General features: G+C 47.2%; 1 protein-coding gene across 16 annotated transcripts in view; it reads right to left on the bottom strand.

Annotated features, from left to right (window-relative positions):
• Window positions 1–15,992, bottom strand: part of Dysf (dysferlin) — a 214,308-nt gene that overhangs the window by 121,988 nt on the left and 76,328 nt on the right. For 8 of the 16 annotated variants that reach the window (XM_013514697.1, XM_005385592.2, XM_005385590.2 and 5 more), the window contains 5 exons: window positions 11,208–11,290; window positions 3,646–3,687; window positions 2,023–2,138; window positions 1,455–1,568; window positions 126–303 (listed from right to left, as the gene is read on the bottom strand). In XM_013514697.1, the coding sequence (XP_013370151.1) occupies window positions 126–303; window positions 1,455–1,568; window positions 2,023–2,138; window positions 3,646–3,687; window positions 11,208–11,290 (533 nt within the window). The remainder of the gene's footprint in view (window positions 1–125; window positions 304–1,454; window positions 1,569–2,022; window positions 2,139–3,645; window positions 3,688–11,207; window positions 11,291–15,992) is intronic. The other 8 variants (XM_005385594.2, XM_005385588.2, XM_005385600.2 and 5 more) reach the window with 1 other exon arrangement.

A 15,992-nucleotide genomic window follows, 5' to 3' on the forward strand; every position in this document is an offset into this window, starting at 1 on the left:
GCACAGGGAGTATGACCTCAAACAGGCAGGCCAGGGCCTCCAGCAGCTCTCCAGGGAAGCAGCACTTAGAGTTCAGCCTCTGTTTTGAGGTCCAAGTCTACCAGGGAAACCAGCTCCAGCCTCACCATCAAAGACTGCCCGGCTGTACTGGGTGGTGGAGGCCAGAGGCAGGCAGGTCGTGTCGAACTTGTTGCCATAGTTCCCAATGCTGACCTCGAACTGGATGGCATCATCCACGTCCTGCAGCATGGAGGCCGAGTAGAAGGCAGCAAAGAGGGAGTACTTGCGCCTCCGGAGGTACTTCTGAGGGGACAAAGAGGGAAGACACCGAGGTGGGTCACATGTCTGGCAGGCCCTGCCTGTGACCAGCACCCAGGCACTCCTGACTGGACTGACAGTGGCAAACAGTGCAACAGAGAAACAGCATCCAGGTTTGGTTACTGACAGAACAAACCCATTCTAGGTGTACGTGCATTAGGCCCCGTTTCCCTAATAAGATCTGCACCGCCAAGGTCACGGGGCTCCTTTGAACCCGCAGCAAAGGCACCCACCACAGGGGCGGAGCAGGGTCTCCTTGGTGGCCCTCAGGGCAACCCGGGCCTCATCTGCCATGGAGAGGAGCTGAAAGCTCTCGGCCACCTTGCCCCTGCCTGAAGCTCCCACGGCAACCCACTCAGCTCTCTACCATAGCATCCAGCCCTACAGTACATGTGGGTAGCCACTGCCTCGTGCCCGGGAAGAGTGAACCCCCTGTCCACTCTGGGCATAGGGCACAAGGCTCAGTCACATGTCCTGATTTGAACCAATTATTTTAGCTCATGGAAAGGAGAAAGAAGAGGAGTTAAACAAGTGGATTTTAAGAGAATATTAATAGTAATGACAACGAACACTTATTGAGTGCTTACTGCATACATATATTAATTCACTTCTCACAGCAGTCTTGTAAGGTAAGGGTAATTATTATGCCCACCTTACAGATGGGGAAATTGATACAGCTGATAAGCAGTAGAGCCAGGATTCAAACCAGAGCTGACTGACTAGGATGTCTAAATACCCCCAGCTCTGCCATTCATTATTCTGATATATCTGAGCCTCAGTTTCCTCATCTGTACAGATACCCTATGGGGTGCTGGGAAGATTCAGGGACATCAAGAGTGTCACTAGCAGTGTCTGCAATGTGGTCTTTAGTTGACTCTGGTTATTATAAAATAGCATCTCATTTTGCATCAAGCCCTAGACTTTCAAAATACTTTCCTTTAAGCTCTTTAAGCCTCTGAATGCTGCAGTGGTGTTGGGGAGAGTGCCACATTATTCCTACTTCACAGCTGAGATGCTGAGGCTTACGGAGGTTCAGCTATAGTGAGTGTCCTTCTCCACCATGGCACCTGCTTGGCCACCTTGCCCCCACCCCAGGAGATACCCATGTCCCCCTGACTCAGAGCGGGGCCCCTCACCTCCACCCGGAGGATGTCATCTGCAGGGAGGTCCTCCACCTTCTGCTCACTGTGCTCCACCAGCTTGGTCTCCAGGGACAGCAAAACCCGGCCTCGGTAGGCCACACCTTCCCCCTGCAAGCGGGGTTCAGGTCACCAGAGAAGGAGCGGGGCACAGCGCAGCCCTAAGGTAGCTCATCTCCCAAGCATCAGGAGATGCCACCATCATGCTGCAGATGAGGGCGGTTGGGCCCCGAGAGTTCAGGGGACATTTCAAGCCTCCCAGACAGTCGGTGCCAGCCTCCAACTCAGCCTGAGGGAGTGAAACCCGAGAGGAACAGGACCTGGGTCTTTGGAGCCAGGCTAGTGGAAAGGTCGGCCTGGTCCTGAGGGCTAAGAGTGTGCAGGCAGGAGAAGCCTCTGAGCTTGCGGTCGCCTGGCCCTGGGCCTGCTCGGGGCTCCTCAGAGCTCTAGAATTTCAGCCAGGCCTGGATGCTGCCTAGGCCAAGCTGGAGATGCCCCTAGGCAGACCTGGGCACCTGGGGGCCGGGGATCTGGGTCAGGCACTTTCTGGGCTCCTGCAGCTCACCTTGCCCATGTTGAGCTCTGCGTAGGGGTCTGGGAAGCCAGTAAACTCTCGGGGGCTGCCGTAGAGGTTCACATAGCAGGGCCCGAAGGTGGGGAGGAAGCCCAGGTGGTCATCCACTGCGAGACACAAGTGCGGTCAGAGGGATTGGCCCAGTGGGTCTTGACCCAGTCACCTTGAGACCTGAGCCCATCCCTGGCCCTGACTCCCCCACATGCACCAGATGCAGCCCCTGTAGATGTATAAACAATAACGACACTGGTGGTACCTGTCATCCTCTCTCTTAGTCGCTTTATCCTCACCACTACATTGAGCCAAAGCTATCTCTGTTCTTTCATTAGTCCCATTTTACAGATGAGGAAATCAGAGATGCAAAGGAACACACAACCACAAAGTGGCAGGACCCAAACTGTGTGACCTCACAGCCTGTGCTCTCAGCCGCATGCACACAAGCCGGGGCTCAGGACTGCCCCCTGCCCGTGCCCTCCTCAGGCTCCACCCAGCCCTGCCGCCTTCTCCAGCCCACACCAGTGCCCAGGCCCTGCAGCCCATGGGGAGGCACAAAGCTCCCATATCCCAGTGATCAGAGCAGCCATTTCCCAGGCAAGTAGGCAGCCCCCGGGAATATACCCTCAACCTGATGGCCTTGCCTCATCCTGGTCTTGCAAAAGGGCACACCTAGCACTCCTAACCCTCTTGCACACATACACTGTGCAAAGAGCAAGTTTTCAATGGACCAGGTTGGAGGACTGTTAGAGGGAGAGTTAACAAGGAAGGACAGCTTTTCTCCACACCATTCCTCTGTTCCGGAGGCTTCCTTTCGTGAGTGTCATTTTCTAGCTCTAGCTGCACTTCCCAGAATGAGGGTTTTATGGACAATATGCTGGCAACCCTGCAAAGCCAGGATGTCCCTTTCAGAGGAAGGAGGACAAGGACATTTCCAGAACAGCAAAGGTAGGAAGTGGGACAGGACCATCTGGGTGGCTCTGCACAAGTTGGGTCAAGGTGAGCACACAATAAATGCCCTCAGCAAAGAAGTGCACAGGGCAGACCGAAGGTGCACATTTTCAGTCCTGAGATCCGGGGGGTGAGGCAGAGCAGGGACAGGCTGGAGCCATCGCAGAAGCACCCTGCACCCTTCCATATTTTCCCTCTTCCAGACACCAGCACAGATGGGGCTCTGGCTTTGGGAATTAAAGGGGAGACCGGGGGGTGGAACTAACGTGAACATTACTGATCACCTTGATTGTGATTTACCTTGTGAATTTCCACTTCAAGAGTGCTCCATTCCCCACTCCAGCCTCCTCCTGGTCCCCAAGACCCCTTAAACTCCCCCTGGCCTCCTGCAGACTCACCCCCAACACCTCTAAGACATCAACCCAAGCCACAGCAGGCTCGGGAAGGGGTCTGGGAGGGTGGGAGGAAATCACCCTTGCAGCATTCCAAGCAATTTCCACATGCAACCAGTGGTGGAGAGGTGACCACCGAAGATAAACTCAGGCGTTGTGGGTGAAACGCGGTCCTCCTTCATGCAAACCAAGAAAAGTCCCTGCCTCCAGCACCCTCTCCCTCCAGGAAGCCCCAGGACCCCATCCCCTCATGGTCCCCTAGGTGATAGCAACATACGGTCCGTGGCTTGTGAAGACTTGACCACACTCGAAGCCTCCTCTGAAGCAAAGAAATGGAAAAGAAGTTAGGATGGGCATGGCGGGAAAGAGGAATGGTTATGTGAACGGGTGCGTGGATGGAGAGCTGGCAGACAGAGGACAGAAAGGCAGCTCCTGCGTAGGAAGCAGACGTAGCCCAAGGGCCCACCCTGAGTTGAGGTGTTAATTTATTACAAACTAGAGCTTTCCAACCCCCAATCCAGTCAGACACAGCCCCCTGTACCACAACTGGGCCTGTAACTTGATCTACTCAAAAAAGAAAAGAAAATATGCTTTTCTACAGTGTAGCAAGTAAAGGAAGGGAAACAACGTACAAATGTAAAAAAAAAAAAAAAAAAAAAAAAAAAAAAAAAAAGGGTAAGGGAAACACCTGAGGCGCCAGAGTGAGGCCACAGGACACACCCAGCACTCCTAACAAGCAGGTTGACACTTGGGACCCTGCTGGCTGAGCAGTGGCATTTCGAGGCCCAACATCTCCACCTAGAGGTCATTTTCAGTACTGCCACTGAAGACAACCTGTTGCATTTTCACAACAGCAGGCAACCAAATCTGGCTTCCAGCACATTTGATAAAGGCTCTGCACACTTGAGTGTGTCCCCACATACTGGCAAAATATGTCCAGAAATAAGCAAGGAAGGAAGTGCTCCAGCACATTTGGGCTCTTGGTATCCATCCCTTACTTCTAGACAGGTATAAGATGCCCCAAGGGAGTGGGCATCCTCAGCCTTCACCCAGTGCCTCTCTGATCTCTGCCTCTGCCACACTATGACCTTCTTCTCTTTCTTCAACCACCAAAGGGTAACCAAGTCTGCAATCATGCCCAAGCCTGGTCATAGTTAGTGAACTTCATGATTATTCTTATTCAGTGTTTATCTTTGCCTATTACTCTTCATTTAAAAAGGAGAAGCAAGCCAGGCATGGTGGCGCAAGCCTGTAATCCCAGCACTCGGGAGGCTGAGGTAGGAGGATCATTGTGAGTTCGAGACCAGCCTGGACTACAAAGTGAGCTCAAGGCCAGCCTGAACTGCATAGCAAGACCCTGTCTCAAAAAAGACAAAAAGAAGAAGAAACTGTTGCTATGTTCTCATAGCTCCATGATTACAGTAGGCTTGAGCAAAATGCTGTGAAGGAAGAATATGCAGAGATAGGGAAAGAAAGTGGAGAAGAGAGAAGAGAGGAATGTGGGAGTTGAGGGAAGGATAGGGCGGGACCAGTGAGGTCAGAGGTTGGGGGAGGGCGAGGTCCTGAGCCAGTACCTCAGATGTCTGCAGCCACCCCTGGGCTATGAATGCCACTGGCAGACATCAGGGCTGCAGACATCATAGCTCATGGCTATTTTCTTATCCTCGGGAACTGGCGTTCACCTGTGGGAGAGCCAGGCCTCTGACCACCGGGGAGCTTTCTGCCTCAGCAAGCTGGTCTGTGTGGGCACAGCTGCGGTCCTAAGGAGGCCAGTGGCAGGGAACCACCAGAAGGAAACATATTCCACTTTAAGCTCCCTCCCGATGATTACTAACAGGCCCAGCCAGCTATCCCAGGCTAATAAGGCCAAGGTCATAGTTCCAACCCCCAATGGCTTCTTGCAGAGGCAAACTAGGCTTCCCACTCCCAGACTGACTTGGAGCCCTGGCTGCACACTGGTGCCCAGCCAGACACAGATGCCCCCCCTGATCTCACCAGCCAACTGACCAACACTTGCCTCTGCTGGCTAGGAGAAATACACTCTTCTTTTCACTCTTTCACTCATCCATTTGTTCATTCAGGAAGCCTGAACAGGCACAGTCCTAGGCCCTGGGAGTGTGTGATAAGGCTTCCATTTTAGGCCAGCAATTCTGAACTGGAGGGCAAGGCACCATCCTCTCCCCTGGGTCTGTGGACAACTCATAAACTCAACAGCAGGGTGACTAAAGAAGTCACCCAAGACAAAGCTTCTATTTAGTTCTCATCATCCTTCTGCCAAAACTCAAGTGTTTTGCTGTGTTTTCCCTGAGCCCGGGGAACTGGGGCCATGGCAGCCCCAAGACACACATGAATACTCCTAGCTTTGTGGCCTGAGAAGCCAGGTCCAATTCCTTCACCTGGGAGAAGCTGACAGAGGATGAGAGGAGGCCCTCTCAGCCCCACAGACCAGACACCGCAGCCCTGCAGACGGTCCCCGGGGACACATGTGTACTCTGGGGGAGCCGCGGCGTTACCTGCAGCCAGCGCCACCAGCTCCCTGTGCCTCTGGGCATAGCCTCAAGCCCGTGGCATTTGGCTGCCTGACACCAACCTGCACCAGCCAGGAGAGAAACCAAAAATTGCTGGGAAGTCATCATCATCCACATTCCAAAAACAAAAAGACACTAACTTTTGGTTTCGTAGCCATGGAAAAAAATCTTACTCAACATGATTTTCATGCGTGTGAAGTTATCAAAGATCCAGTGTAGGCTTCACAGGTCGCTTGTGCCTGCTACCTTGTGAAAGAACTGCCACTTCTAAGGAGGAGCACTCCTTTTTAAAAAACAAAATCTTTCCTTAATGTGCTGGGGCACTGAGTCCAAGGAACACTTCTGTGTGCCCAGGCAAACTTGTGGGCAGAAGTGCTTAAGAGGTTAGTGTTAGGTCTTGTCCTCGCTGGAAACGAAAACAAGAACACAAAAACAAAAACTTCTGGCTGAACCAAATCACCTGGGGAACCGTGAGGTGAGAGGTGTAGAGAAAGAACCCATTTTTGCAGGCGGCCCGCATTGGGGTTTGAGAAGAGTGAGGTGCTAGAACCCCACAGGGAGGAGAAAAACAGACCAAAGAGCTGAGAGGGAAGTGGAGGGATGAGCTCTGAGAGCACAAGGGGAACAAGGTCAGCAGGGAGCAAGGCAAGTGCCGACCTTCAGGGCTAGAGAGAAGCTCCAGCCTCAGAAAGGAACCCATCTCGGAAGAAGGGACATCAGGCAACCTAAGCCGTCCAAAAGAATGGCCCCGTTTTGAGCGATAAATTGAACTGTTTTATTGTCTCATAGATCAAGCTACCTAACTGTACATTCAAAAGCCAGTTAGTTGGCTGCAAGAAAATGTTCATTTATTTCCAAAACAGTCTGTGAGAGAAGGGGGTCCTGCCTTTGGATACCTACCTACCTCCCTGAAGCACACTGGGTTGCCTGTGGCTTGGGCGCCACCTAGTGGTTACATAAAACACTTTGTCCCCCTTCCCAGTGAGAGTTGCAACAACACAGAGAAAGATGAAGACCAAAATCACCACCACCTGACGGATGGGGATGGAGAGAATCTAAACTGTCCATCAAGTGGCCGATGGCAGGCACAGGCAGACGTATCCTCACGGAAAATGGTCAAAAATGTCATGTTGGGCTGCCACCAGTATCTGACCCAGGACTCAGAGATAGATACAGTACCAGTCGGGAACTGCAGGAGAAGATCCTTCCATTCTGAGAGCTGTGGTCTACGAGGTGGCCGGAACACACCCTCTGCTCCATTCCCATGCCACAAGGCCTCTGATATTTCTGCCTGTACATCAAAGACGATCCTCTGCATAAACTATCTGAGCAGCTTAAGAAGGGGATTGCATCCTCAGAGAAGCAGTTCCACAGTTAGGGCAGGGGATTCCTGACTGCAGTGCTTCTGGAAGGCTATTTATGTGAATCCCATCAACTCAACTATGTTAAAATCAGAATGGTAGGGAGCATTTAGATGTTGAAGTGAAGTGAGGGTACCCAGAAGTTTGTTGTATAATTATCTACTTTGGTGTGTGCTTGAAATTTTCTATAATGTATAGAAGTTTTCTTGAAAAATGTGTCAGAGAACCTAGAACAAGGGATTGAAGAAAGCAACGACTTCAAGGGTACTGGCCAGATCACAAGGAACTAAGCACATTAACCTGAACTGCAGCTGAAGATCTGTGGACGGACAGGCACCCCACACTGAACAGATCTTGGTAGAGAATGGACAGGAGAGACAGGTGCAGAGTGCCACCAGGACAGGGAAAGAGCACGCCTAAGATTCAGGAGGGCCCACATCTGAATTCTGGGGGGAAAAGGTCTGGGATCCTAAATATCATGCAAGAAGATGTAGCCTTTGTGGACAAAGAAAAACTTCTGGGAGAGGATGGACAAGAGCAAAGAAAAAAAAGGCAAATATAAAAGGAATAATAGAGGGAAAAGAAGCAAAAAAGCCAATAGGGATTTATAAATCACACAAGAAGCAAAACAGGTGAGGAAAGAAAATCAGACTGATGATATGGAAAGCCAAGAACAGTGATAATACGTGCTCAATATTATGTTAAGGTTTATTGAACACCAGACCTTCTGAGAACTTATATTTATTATCTCACTGGATCTCTCCAACAGAGGCTGAGATTAAGAACCCCATTTGATGGGGAGAAGACTTCAGAGATTCCCTCTGTTAAAGAAAACAGAGCCAATAGAGCCAACAGAGATTTCCTCGGTTAAAGAAACAGAGCCAATAGAATTTCAACCTAAGCTGGCCCAGGGCTGGAGTTTTTACTACCTACCCTGCCTTCAGCTGTCCATGGTGCAATATCAAAACTTAAAATCATTCCTCAGTTCAGATATAAGAACTCACTATGTCTCAGACAAAATTAAATGCAGGGCCAGGGATATAGTTCAGCGGCACAAGCGCCTGCCTGGCAAGCACAAGGTCCTGAGTTCAATTCCTGGTACCAAAAAAAAAAAAAAAAAATTCAATGCAAATAATCCTACATCTAGATGGACTGAAGTATAGGTGTTCACTCCCAGGCAATGTCAGACCATGTATATGACAGGGGTCACATAAGATTGTACCACCTAGGGACACAAGTCATCTTGGTGGAAGTGCACTCTCTGATGTTCAAACAGGAAAATCACCTAAACACTTTTCAGAACTTGTTTCAGTCCTTAAGCATCATGTGATTGTAATTTTAACTACAAGAAAAAGGACAAATTCCTACCAGTAGCATCTTGTCAGGAAAAAAAAGAACAAACTACCAACAGAGGGATTAAATCATAATGCTCTCAGTAAATACACCAAAACAAATCAAATGGATTAAATAAACTAACAAGGCTAGCTGAGGAAAAAGAGCAAGAGAACACAAACAATAGAAATAAGAGCAAGGAAAATACCACAGATAGGAAGAATTATTTAAGTTCTAAAAGGCTGCGCTCTACAACATTACGTAAACAAATTAAAAGGTCTCAATGCAATGGATGTTCTTCTAAAACTACATATAAATAATCAAAATCGACTACAGTAAAAGCAACAAACTAAAAATAACCATCATCACAGGAGAAATTGAAAAGTTTTTAAAGAGCTATTACTACACCCACTCAAAAAGGGCACACGGCCCGTATGGTTTTATGGGTGAATTATTTGAAACCCTCAAAAGACTATATTCTTATGTTATATAAACTATTCCAGATGTTAGAGAAGACTTTAAATATTTCCAATTAATTTTACAGAGCCAGCATAATCCAGATACCAAAACCCAAAAAATAACAAGCAGACATACCAATTGAGGATAATAGAAAATCAAGAAACAAGCCTAAGAATACATTTAGGAATTTAGTAGAGATAAAGATGGCATTTCAAAATATAGAGGAAAAAAGTGTTCACCCTTCAATGACAGTATCGCCAAAGAACAATTTTGAAGAAAGTAATATTAGCTCCCTGCTTTATTCACAAAGGGAAAGATTTACAGATTTAATTACAAAAAAATTTAATTTCTATAGGTCAAAACTATTAATTGATAAAATAAGATTGACAACAAGTATTCACCACAGATATAACAGTGGAATAGTTAGCATCAATGCACAAATAGAACTCTTAGAAAAACAAGAGGTCACTCATGTAGAGCTCTATTTATTTTCTTTAGAAGCCACTTTGAAGATACCAAAGTATAGTACAACAACTATTGATAATCTCCTACCTCTTTTGTCTGTAACTCACTATTACTTGTCTATTTGTTTTCCTGAGAAACTATCTTGTAGATAACAATATGTAAAACAATAACCATTGATAATTTCCTACCACTTTGTAATTTGGTAAGCCCCCCTATTACTATGTTATCCTTCTTTTACTTTTTAAAATAAAAAAAAGAAAGAAAAGCAACAAGAAATAGACAAACATAATATCAAAAATAAGGCCCAGCATACGAATTTGTAATAGAATAATTATATAATTATATTATCTAAATTGAAATATCTTAAATTTTACATCGATCCATTTCACTAACACAACAACATACCATTTTCTCCATCAAATTAAGAAGGTTCTTTTCTGACATCATTTTACCTTGCATTAATGAGAGTGCAGCAAAAAAACTTATGAACCTGATTGGAGCATAAATTAGTCCAGATTTTTTTTTTTTAAGACAGGGTCTCACTATGCAGTTCAAGCTGGCCCTGAACTCACTTTGTAGCCCAGGTTGGCCTCGAACTCGCAATGATCCTCCTGTCTCCGAAATTCTGGGATTACAAGCATGTACCACCACTCTTGGCTAGTCCAGACTTTCTGAACAGCAACGTTGATACAGACAGAAAGCCTTAAAAATGTTGAAATCCTTTGACACAGCAAGTCCACTTCTAGGCATTAATCAAAAGAGAACTCACAAATTGTGTAAATATTCAGCTACAAAAATGGTCATTGCAAAGTTATTTATAATACAGAAAACTAGGAAACCCCTAAAAGTTTCATATTGACTACTTCATTTGGATTATGGTATATTCACACACTGAAATGTTTATTCACTTAAAAGGTGAAAAAATTTACATGATTTAAAGAGGAACTAGAGCATGTGTTTATTCACTTAAAATCATACTGTACATGAAAAGACATTTATGCTGTATCATCAAGTGACAAAAAGCATATTTCAACACAATTTTAATGTATTTATGTATGTGTGCACACATGTATACACACACATACAGAAAGGTCTAGAATAAAATAGCTCTTGTCTTGAGTAGTGGACTTATGGGTAATTTCATGGGTAAATTTTATATTCTTTCAGATTCTCTACTTAAAATTTTATAGAACGGCAATGAATCACTTTTAGCGGATGAATAAAAATAATTGCAGAATAGAAATTGCTGAAATGCAGTTGGTCAACATGAAATCTAGTGGATGGCATGACCAAGGCCACCGATATTACCTGCAAGAATCAAGCAAGCTCCTTGTACCATTCATTGGTGCATCCACTGTGCACATGGGGAGCATCCTAAATGTTTGAAGTCACTTCTCTCACTAGCCACAGCCTCTCTCCATGAAAAGCGAGTAACAAAGACCTTAAAAATCTCTTTTCTAGCCAGGCATGGTGGCACACGCCTGCAATCCCAGCACTTGGGAGGCTGAAGCAGGAGGATTGCCACAAGTTCAAGGCCAGCCTGGGCTACAAAGTGAGACCCTGTCTAAAAAAAACAAAACAAAACAAAAACAAAAACTTCCTTTTTCTGCAAACCCTCAAAACTAGAGGTGTGTGATAGAGGTGAGACAGAAAATAGCATGAGGTCCAGAGGACAGGACCCAGGGGGAACATACCTTCTATTTCTCCTCCAGAGGCAGAGATCTTCGACATGCTCAGGTAGGAAGTGGCCACGATGTCATTGTGAGTGAGGCGGTCCCTAGAACAAGGGGCAGAGAGGACTTGAACACAGGAAGAGGCCACACAGCCAACCCAGGAAGGCCTCCGTTACACATCATGGGGGGCATCAAAGGAGCCAGTCCATCTCTCCAGCCGTCAGCACCTCACCACCCACAGACAGTGGGCCCCCAGCCTGCGTCTCAGCAAGCAAGTTGCAGGCTGACAGGCAGGAAGCCAGAGGCAGGCAGGATGGGGAGCAGGAGGCTGCTCAGGGGCCCCATTCCCAGACCCAGAGACAGCTGACATTTTAGGAGCTAAAGAAATAAATATTGATATCAAGAAGGGGGACAAGCGTGCAGGAAAAAAAAGAGAAAAAACACCTCCAAGGCCACATTTCTTTTTAAATATTCTTTATTTTTATTGGTCTCTGTGTGCAGTACATAATGATTGCATTCACTGTGGGGAGCCAGGGGCTGAGGATATAGCTTAGCGGCACAGTGCCTGCCTGGCAAGCGCAAGGTCGTGAGTTCAATTCCCGGTACCAGAAAAAAACAAAAAACAAACAAACAAACAAACAAACAAACATTGTGGGGAGCTGGCACGTGCACATAACACATCTGAATTCTTTTTTACTCACTTTTCCCTCTCCTCCCTCCCTCATCCCTCCACCTCTTGATCCCCTTCCCATTTGCAAAAGAGCTATCTCTTTGTTCCCTATTATCTATCTTTTCTTTTGCTCTTTACATTTTTTATACCTTGAGTTTCTCATGTAAGAGAGACCATGTGATACTTAAGTTTCTGTGTTTCTTATTTCACTTAAATTATGGTTGCAAGATGCATCTGTTTTCCTACAAACGACTCAAATTTATCCTTCTTTATGGCAGGGTAGTACTCCACTCTATATAAATACCACATTTTGTTTATCCATGCTTCTATTGATGGACATATAGGCTACTTCCAAGATTTAGCTATTATGAGCTGTGCTGCTATAGACATGCACAAGCATATATCACTGAAATATGATGCTTTAATTCTTTTGGGAAGGCACCTAGAAAGGGGATAGCTAGGTAGATGGAATTTTAGTTTTAGTTTTTTGAAGAATCTCCATCCTGATTTCCATAGCAGTTGTAGTAGTTTACATTCCCACCAACAGTGTAGAAGGCTTCCTTTATCCCCACAGCCTCATCAGCATTTATTATTTGATTCTTGATGATGGCCATTCTTTCTGGAGTAAGATGGAAGCTCAGTGTTTTAATTTGCATTTCTCTGATGACCAGAGATGTTGAACATTTTTTTCATGTATTTTTTGGCCAGTTGTACTTATTCTTCTGAGAAGTGTCTATTCATTTCAGTTGCCCATTTTTTGACTGGGCCTTTTATTTTGGAAGGACTAGTTTTTCAGTTCTTTACATATTCTAGATATTAGTCCTCTGTCCAAGGAGTAGCTGACAAAAGTTTTTCCCCTCTCTGTAAGTTATCTCTTCACTCAGTTGTTTCCTTTGCTATGCAAAAGCTCTTTAAAGCTCTGATCCCACTTGTTGATTCTTGATGTTATTTCTTGGACAACTGGGGTTCTGTTCAAAAACACCTTACCTAGCCGGGTGTGGTGGCACACACCTGTAATCCCAGCACTCGGGAGGCTGTGGCAGGAGGATCGTTGCGAGTTCAAGGCCAGCCTGGGCTATAAAGTGAGCTCAAGGCCAGCCTGAACTGCATAGCGAGACCCTGTCTCAAAAAAAGAAAAAAAAAAAAAAAACCCCACCTTGCCTATGCCTATGTCTTCAAGAGTTTTACTTATTTCATCTTCCAGCAGATTATATATTTCTATTTTTAATATTTAGGGCTTTGATCCATTTTGATTTTATTCTAGTACATGGTGAGAAGGGCGGACTTGGTCCGATCTTCTCAGCACCATTTGTTAAAGAAAGGGGCTGTGTTCCTTCCAGCACATGTTTTGGCTCCTCAATTAGTAAAATTAGCTAATGCTAATGGGTGGCTCCTTACTGTATGTGACTTTATAGTGAGAAGTACTTTTAATCTTTACCTTGCAAAAGCTTCACAACAGCCTTAAAAAGCAAATACTTTTATTATAATCTCTATCGTACCCACAAAGATATAGGCTCAGAGCTGTGCAGGTACCGCCTCAAGTTCAACCAGAAGGGGCAGAGCAGAGCCAGGACTTGTCCTGATTCCCAGTCTGGTGCTCAGACCACAGCACCGGCTTCTCGCCTCCCTAAGCAGCATAGGGAACTATCAGTAGAGCCCCAGGACTAGTTATCTCATTAGCCAACAATATCCTGCGCAGACCTCCCTCGGAACCCCTTGATAATAATCACATAGCTGACCTTTACTCAGCACCTACTAAGTCAAGCACTGCTGTTCAAATGTCCTGTGAGTGAGCTCACTTACTCCTCCTACCAACCCCACCTGGCAGGTACAACACTCAGCCACCATTTCAGATGAAGAGGCTATGGTAAAGAAGGTTAAATTATTTGCAAAGATGGCAAAAGTGCAATCTGAGGCAAGATACGCCTGGCATAGAATGCAGAGCTTTGGTGGCAACCACCTGCTGCTTCACTGAGGTTTTCAACCTGGTGGCTGTGATCCCCACAGAACATTTGGCTGTCGGGGCTGGGGATTTAGCTCAGCGGCAAAGCACCTGCCTGGCAAGCGCAAGGTCATGAGTTTGGTTCCCGGTACCGGAGAAAAACCAAAAAAAGACCAAAAAAAAAGAACATTTGGCTGTGTCTGGTGTGAAAAGATGCTACAGAATCTAGTGGCTGGAGGCCAAGCATGCCTCCAAACAGCCTATGATGCCCAGGGCAGCCCCCACGACAAAGGACTAGCCAGTCCCGAATGTGCTGAGGTTAAGAAACACTAGCTGGGCAAGACCTATCACCCGCAGGTAGTGTCCGTAGTGTACTTTCAAGGCCTCTTCTTAGTGGCCCGGTCTCTCTGCTTAGGAAGATGATCACCCTTTGATTTGAAGGTTTCCCAGCAGGGCAGGGGCTGCATGCGGAAGAGTGAGCTATCAGCCTACACACTCGTCACAGTGCCTGGGGAGGGATGTTAGTGAGAACTGGGAAACGCAGCCTTGCTGGAGATTATCCACCCCATACCTGACTGCGGGGGTTTGGGGATGGGCGTCAAACTGCCTTCATGCCCGAGCCTAGAAGAGGAAGAGGCCTTGGCCTTCTGCCCTCAGGCCTCCTCTAAGTCAAAAGAGTAAGAAAGAGTAATCTAGGGGAGAGGCTGTTTTTATAAAGGTCGGAGATGACTTTGGAGACTCTTGTTTTTTAATGAAAAGGGAATTTTTTTTTTTTAAAGAATTAAAAGGCAGATTAAGGTACAGAGAAAAAGCCATATGGACTAGATCATCTTCCCAGGATTCAGGTAATAGCAAAAGTGTATCTGTGTTTTCTGGGAAGAAAGCACTTTTCGGGATAGGAACTTGTAGCAGAAGAATGCTTTCTGGCTAAGAGTTGGGTTTTGGGGCTTGGGGTTGCTTTTGGAAAATACAGCAAGTCTGAAAATAGACTCACAATAAAAATGCCACTTCAACCCAAACCAGAGACGCAACCACCAGATTTGGTAATGTGTTTGGATTGTACAGTATGCTGATGCCTTTGACACAGCTCAGCCGGACTCGAGCCAGGCACATCCGCAGCACATGGGACAACCGCGCACACACGCGTCCACAGGCACACACACGCAGAGGCACGCACTGCCAGCCACCCCTGTCAACACGGCGTGCACTCGTCACCAGCCGAAATGCAGAGATCGCTCTGGGGGCGTAAAGTGCATCTCCTCTAAACCGCTTCCCCACGGCACATACCATGGTCATGGCCCTTGAGCTCCCCCTGCACAGCCCCACCATCCCAACCCCGGCTGCTCCCTTCCCTCTAATTCTCACAAGCTGTTTTCTTTAGGCCTGGGGAACTGGCACACACTTTAATGGCTCTGTGGCCTGGGGGTTTTTCCTTAGTCTCTCATTATCCTCCTGGCTGGGGGTGCCATGGGCCTGGAACCAAAGAAGAACATGCCGGGGAACCGCACAGCCAAGACTTTTGGGGGCAGAGAAAGGACAACTCTCTCCTTTTGGAAAGTCTGGTGTCCTGGAGTTCACACGTGTGGGTCCCTAATGTTCCTTCAACTGGGAGAGCGATCACCTCCATGTAGCAGGAGGCGACTGGCCCAGTGATTAAAGATCTGGGATTGTGTCAGGCCTCCACTACTTCCCAGCTGCCACCTGGGGCAGGTCACTCAGTCTTTCCCGGTCTCCTGACTTCTGTCTCCTCTGTGGGGGAGAGCATGCCACTGAGTCAAGGGTCAGATGAATCACGTAAAGGGCTTGCTGGGCACCAGGCCTAGCACATAGTAGGTGCTTAACACGTGGACCATTATCCTCCCCTGCTGCAGTGACTCCTACTTAGGCAGCGCACCAGCTTCCCCAGCTTGGGAACCAGCATTCTACCCCATAGGGTGTCAGGACCCCAGAAGCTCTGCTCTCTCAGCCTCCATGCCTTTGCTCATGGCCCTCTCCTCCAGAGAATGCCCTTACAGTGCCCTGCACCTCCTGCCAGGGTGCCACCTGCGCCACCTTCTCCAGGGAGCGTCCCTAACCCCTCAGGCCCTCGAGATGGCCTCCTCCCAGCCCTACCCGGCTGTGCTTTCCTTTCCTTATCTGCCGTCAGACAGCCGTCTCACCTCCTGGCCAGCTGGCCTTAAGCAAGCTTCCAGAC

The sequence above is a fragment of the Chinchilla lanigera genome, unplaced genomic scaffold (genome assembly GCF_000276665.1).
Source record: "Chinchilla lanigera isolate Chin_1 unplaced genomic scaffold, ChiLan1.0 scaffold00023, whole genome shotgun sequence".
Classification (NCBI taxonomy): Eukaryota; Metazoa; Chordata; class Mammalia; order Rodentia; family Chinchillidae; genus Chinchilla; species Chinchilla lanigera.